Source organism: Diachasma alloeum, unplaced genomic scaffold (genome assembly GCF_001412515.2).
Source record: "Diachasma alloeum isolate Michigan unplaced genomic scaffold, Dall2.0 Dall_scaffold_00362, whole genome shotgun sequence".
Classification (NCBI taxonomy): domain Eukaryota; kingdom Metazoa; phylum Arthropoda; class Insecta; order Hymenoptera; family Braconidae; genus Diachasma; species Diachasma alloeum.
Window position 1 is genome coordinate 541,028 of NW_021680501.1, and position 6,460 is coordinate 547,487.

Genomic DNA, 6,460 nt, shown 5'->3' on the forward strand with positions numbered 1-6,460 from the left:
AAGAGACAGCCCCCCCCCGGCTCTTAATTCACTCACCCTGAAACGAGTCAGAAACTCCTGTTGCCTGGTGATATCAGTAGCGAGGATCAATGAGCTGATGTATCGCTGAAGCTTCGCCCGGATTTCGGGTGACAACTGCTCGGAAACACCGCTCTCGAGTAAACAAGCAATTGCCGACCTCCAGTGATGATTTTCCAATACTGATGTATTCTGAAAAAGAGCCGATAGCGATTGCGATTTATTCCCAGTCCCTCGTCGAAAATAATTCGCCCGGGTTTATTGTTTTTATTTACCTCGTACAGAGTGGCCAGATGATTGCTGGTTGCGACTAGGAACGGTTGATTAACCCCAGGATGATCGAGATCATGGGTGACGGCGGCTATCAGAGAGGCCATGATCTCTACACCAGTGAGATTTTTTCTTATCTATTGAAAAATAGATGTGATACTTGAGTTAATTGACTTGCACTGACGGTGGGGCAACGAAATGTGTTCTATTTTTATCATAAGAATTTTTTCAATCAATCGTTTATAATCATTCTCATTGTAAAATACACGTGATCCTAAGACCCTTTTGAGCTTTGTGTCCCTCGTGACCCTTGTGAATGCTAACGTATATAAATATATAAAGAGAAAGCTCGAGAGTGCGAAAAAGGCAGTGTCTATTTACACACTCGACGGTAACTTTGACCGCAGATATACGGAACTTTTTCCCGTGGATTCAAGGTAAATTCTACCGTTCTTCTACTTCTCAAATTAAATCTAGACAATAAACTAGGCACATCGAATCAATTGATAAGTGATACGCAGACAGTAGACCAGTAAATAAGTTTCTCAAAATATTAATTCGTTGAATACGAATATCAGTCTACATTAACGTACGAGATGTATCGAACTGCGGTTCCGTTTCTGAAACAGACACATTTATGAAAACCACCTAATCTAGTCCCTGTTGATTGTTAAATTAACTATTTAAAGACGAAAATACGTCTGATTAATGAATATAATTTTGAAACATTGAAATTTAGAGTCAAGTGTCTTGCTTGACATCTCTGCTATGAACTCTGGTAGAACCACGGTAGAAATTACCTTGAATCCACGGGAAAACGTCCCATATATCCACGATCAAAGTTACCGTGGAGCGTGTGAACAGACCCCCAAGTTAGCAACCGCGCAGGCCGGGCCTTGATCTCATCATTGAGTTTAAAAAGCAGCTAATACCTATTGACTGCAAGAATTAAAACATTAAGGCCCGGGTGTACTATCTTTCGAATGTTATCTGGAATTTTTTCATCTTTCGTAATGCAAAATTGTCAATTGAGGGTACATCATGTAGAAATTTCCAAAAATTATGATAGAATGATAAAAAAAATAGAAAAAATTCTGAACTTTTTCAAAGAGCGTTTTCAATTGAGATTCAGAATGAGTTGAAAAAAGTGGAAATTACAAATATCTGATTCGCTGTGGAAAATTATCTATTAGCTGTCATTTTCCGCGGTGGATAACAAAACACTAACTCCTCATGGAAAGTGACAGCTAGGTATCTCAATTTTCAAAACAGTGGTATGTAGTCATCTTCCATTTTTATGTGATAAAAGTGTGATTAAAAAATTCTCCTCAATATTACAACTTCTTTTAAAGACCCTTTTCCGTAATAAGTGTCTCTGTGCAATGTGGGAAAAGATTTACGAAATCCTTCTTCCCCCTGCATGATATTGGGTGACAGGCCGCCATTTGTCACCGTAAATCAGATACATTTTTCAATTTCTTGTTATTCAACTTATTCTGAATATAAATCAAAAATGCTCTTTGAAAAAATTAAGAATTTTTTCTGCTTTTTTTTATTATTCATTCATAATTTTTCAAAACTACTGCATGATGCCGGACTTAATTGACAATTTCAGAATGACGAAAGATGAAAAAAACATCGAGATAACCCTCGAAAGACAGTACATCCGGGCCTTAATCTATAAGAGAAATAAACACAAAGAATTTCTTTTACGATAGTAAATCATCTCAAGAGTTACACACGGCCAAAGTTAACAGATTTTCTAAAATATTGTACATAAAATTTTTCTGAATACTAATTTTGAAGGCACGTAAATACTGTCCATAATGGCTATTCTTTTAAAATGAAAACCTGATTTTAAAAAAGTCCTCATATGAGCAAAAAGATCGAGACGATACGAGTAAAACTTACTTATCTTTCGAATGTTATCTGGAATTTTTTCATCTTTCGTAATGCAAAATTGTCAATTGAGGGTACATCATGTAGAAATTTCCAAAAATTATGATAGAATGATAAAAAAAATAGAAAAAATTCTGAACTTTTTCAAAGAGCGTTTTCAATTGAGATTCAGAATGAGTTGAAAAAAGTGGAAATTACAAATATCTGATTCGCTGTGGAAAATTATCTATTAGCTGTCATTTTCCGCGGTGGATAACAAAACACTAACTCCTCATGGGAAGTGACAGCTAGGTATCTCAATTTCCAAAACAGTGGTATGTAGTCATCTTCCATTTTTATGTGATAAAAGTGTGATTAAAAAATTCTCCTAAATATTACAACTTCTTTTAAAGACCCTTTTCCGTAATAAGTGTCTCTGTGCAATGTGGGAAAAGATTTACGAAATCCTTCTTCCCCCTGCATGATATTGGGTGACAGGCCGCCATTTGTCACCGTAAATCAGATACATTTTTCAATTTCTTGTTATTCAACTTATTCTGAATATAAATCAAAAATGCTCTTTGAAAAAATTAAGAATTTTTTCTGCTTTTTTTTATTATTCATTCATAATTTTTCAAAACTACTGCATGATGCCGGACTTAATTGACAATTTCAGAATGACGAAAGATGAAAAAAACATCGAGATAACCCTCGAAAGACAGTACATCCGGGCCTTAATCTATAAGAGAAATAAACACAAAGAATTTCTTTTACGATAGTAAATCATCTCAAGAGTTACACACGGCCAAAGTTAACAGATTTTCTAAAATATTGTACATAAAATTTTTCTGAATACTAATTTTGAAGGCACGTAAATACTGTCCATAATGGCTATTCTTTTAAAATGAAAACCTGATTTTAAAAAAGTCCTCATATGAGCAAAAAGATCGAGACGATACGAGTAAAACTTACTTTGTCCTCTTGCAGGAAACAATGCATCGCCTGCGTGACGTCAGTGGCATGTATGCTATTGTGATAAGGATTTGTACTGTGATAGCCCTCCTCAATAAGGGCTGAAAGACAAATATAAATAATTCATGATAAATCAATGAAGCCGCCTGTATTACAACAGCAACCAGAGCCTGTCATCCAATTGTGCTCGCACGAGTATACAAATGGCCCCAGAAATAATGGGAGGAGAAAAAAAAAATCATTTCTCACTTTCAAAATGAGAAATAAACAAAACTGTATTTATGGTAATGAGGCTAGAAAACAATGTCAATGTTGAAACACTTACCGAATAGCTTCCACACCCTGACTACGTCCAAATTGAATTGCTGCAGTAGACCGTACCATTGGAACAGGTGTACACACATTACTGGCAGAGAACGACCTAGAAAAATTGACCAGCATTAAGACAACTATCACGCTCTCACCGAATACCTCGGGCATGTGTTTTTTTTTTGTCTCGTGACACTGCGCCTTGGGTTGAAATTTATTTGGACTGAGTTGCGTAAGATGTTGATGGTGAAAAAAAGAAAATAAATGAAAACACTGAAAGCAGGAGGAGAAAACAAAGGGAGGAGAGACGAATGAATCGGTGATTGATGAAGAAAATATGCATGGGAGGACACTCACCTCCCGATACAGTCTCCAGGGTGAAAGCGTTGAAGCGCCAGTGGCCGGCCCTCAGCAAAATGCACTGCAACAGTTTGAATTCAAGCACACAATGAGTTTTTACGACAAAGACGAGAGGATGAGACACAAGCGACATGCGAACAAAATAGGGAATAGGTGGTAATACGACAGAACGGAGAATGCGTGAATATTTATTCGAGTTTATGACCTCATGATGTGATGGGAGTTTTAAAAGTCGCGAACTATTGGAATGAGATTTCTCTTATATTGAAGATCGATTATCTCCTTTAATAAAATATCCAGTGTAACGTTTTTTGAAGCCAAACTATTTGGCTTATTGTGTCATTAGATTTTTCATAAATCGTGGTAGTATACATTGAAGATATTACGATAATACTTTATTATGTAATATTTCATACTATACTATATTATAATACATTATGAATGTTATTATTATCAGTTTATTGTTTCATTTTTTTATTATGCACATTATATTTTATGATACATATAGTATTATATATTGTATATTATACATAGTATATATAATATAGTATACGGGAGGTTGGGGTAAAAGGGACACTGAGGGGTTGAAATTTTCATGAAATTTAATAATTTTTTTTCAATACAAAGAACAATTATTTCCCTTTGTGACGAGCCGAAACTGAGCTCAATTGATAAATTTGTTTCTGAGTTATGAATAATTTTAAAAAAGTCTAAAGTGTCCATTTTACCCCTCCCTCCCCTAGTATTACCGTAATATCTTTAATGTAGGCTATCATCATTTATAAAAAATCTAATGACTAGTAATGAATAGTAGTCTCCCCTTAATTATTTTTACCTGCACTTGTCCATGAAAAATATCATCCAAAAGTCCCGGATCCTGACTCAGGGATCTCGTTGTTAGCCGTTTGCGTCGTCTCTTGTGCATCGTGAGAAATCTGCCAGTGTGTTTTGTTCGATCCTCATCGATATCTAAACTATCTATCAACAGACGTTCTGTCTCTGAGAAACGACGTGGCACATCCATCTCCACCTCTTCAGCAGCCTCCGGGGATGATTGCACTGGGGGCAAAACCCCTGAGGACGGAAGCGTAGCCTCTTCTATTCCGAAATAAAGATCAATATTACCACTGGAATATAGGTATTCCGACTTTTGTGGTACACGGAGAGAAATTTTTTATAAAAATTATCCTATCGTTCTATAAAAGTGTATCATGAGCCATCGTTTCCTCATTTCTATCCCGAAATTTAGCGAAAATTAATATATGATGATCAAATTTTATTCTACGTTGGAGGAATTTTATCCTGACGCATAATAAATTTTACCCTTCCAGTACAATAATTTTTAGGTAGATAATTTTATTCTACCAGCACGGCAATTTTTATTTTTATCAGTAGTAATACCACGAGACCTCGGAAATTATCGAATATTTCCCGATTGTTTTGGTGCGTAGCAACGAGGGGGAGAAGTTTTGCAGACTAAAATACGGAGCGCGCAGCTCCGGATAGGATTACCGCGATGAGAAATTGTTCCTCAAATTCTTCCAAAACACTTCCCCAATTTTCTTTTAATATTCCCCTGAAATTTTCGCCTAATAAACGTAAATCGTCACTTCAAAAATGTCATTTTGGTGATAAACGGGGCATTTCAAATGCGTTCTTTCATCACTGAATTCCGCTTGAGGATGTTGATGTTAATATTAATTTAATCGGGACTTAAGGGTGCCAAGTGAATTTGAAAAAAGATTCAAAAAAAATTTTTTCTTTCCCTCCATCATTGGAGAAATATGTATTCATCCATCCGGCGAAATTTCAAACCCGCAACCGGAACTAGACATCGAGAAAAAAGTTAATAAATGCGGAAAATCCTCTATTTCGTGTGACGAACCTCGAGAAAGCATGGGATCAAATGGGTACGGCGGGTTGAAATATCTCTCTTATTCACCCCGGTACCCCATTGTTTTTTGTCGCCGTCACATTGAACAAATCATTCCCCATATCTTCAAATTTTTTCAAATTTTTCTTGAGTTCCTAGGGGGTTGAAACGTTCAATTTAATCAAAACTCCATAAGAGGCGGAGTATAAGACTGATTTTGTTTATTTAATTTCTTGATATCCATAAGTTCTAAAATTTTTAAATTGTCACCGATGTTCACCATCTGTCTAATACTATTAATTTAAAAAATTATAACTTTGTTGGTGAATGTCAATTTTCAAGGTCATCGCCAAATTCACTTGGCACCCCTAAGAATATCCAAGCTCGTTGGCTATTTTTTCTCCAGTGAAATGCTTTTCATTTGAGCGCCAAAACATTTTAAAAATCTGAAAAAATTGGAGAGTTTACTTTTGGAGAAAGATTTCTGAAATCATTTAAAAATTGACGTTTTTGAAAATGGCGAACATTTTTTAAAAATAATTTATAAACAATCAATTTTTCACCATAAAAATCATTTCAGTAGCGAAGTGGTAGAACGGTTCAAGTCGGCTTATCTCCCAGTTGAGTTTATATATATACTAGGGGGCATCGCCCCCTGCTCGCTTCGCTCGCCAACCCCGGGGGGCTTCGCCCCCCCCCGCTCGCTTTGCTCGCTCCCCTCCAATCCAACTGTCAGCCCCCCCACCGCGTTTGACTCTGGGACACCCTCCTCCCTTCTAA

General features: G+C 36.2%; 1 protein-coding gene across 5 annotated transcripts in view; it reads right to left on the reverse strand.

The window, feature by feature from the left end:
* The window catches only part of LOC107041345, a 71,956-nt gene that overhangs the window by 14,151 nt on the left and 51,345 nt on the right, over positions 1-6,460 (reverse strand). For all 5 annotated transcript variants that reach the window (XM_015261857.1, XM_015261855.1, XM_015261856.1 and 2 more), the window contains exons 4-9: positions 4,643-4,905; positions 3,805-3,868; positions 3,464-3,559; positions 3,139-3,239; positions 294-425; positions 37-210 (exon numbers count right to left, since the gene is read on the reverse strand). In XM_015261857.1, the coding sequence (XP_015117343.1) occupies positions 37-210; positions 294-425; positions 3,139-3,239; positions 3,464-3,559; positions 3,805-3,868; positions 4,643-4,905 (830 nt within the window). The remainder of the gene's footprint in view (positions 1-36; positions 211-293; positions 426-3,138; positions 3,240-3,463; positions 3,560-3,804; positions 3,869-4,642; positions 4,906-6,460) is intronic.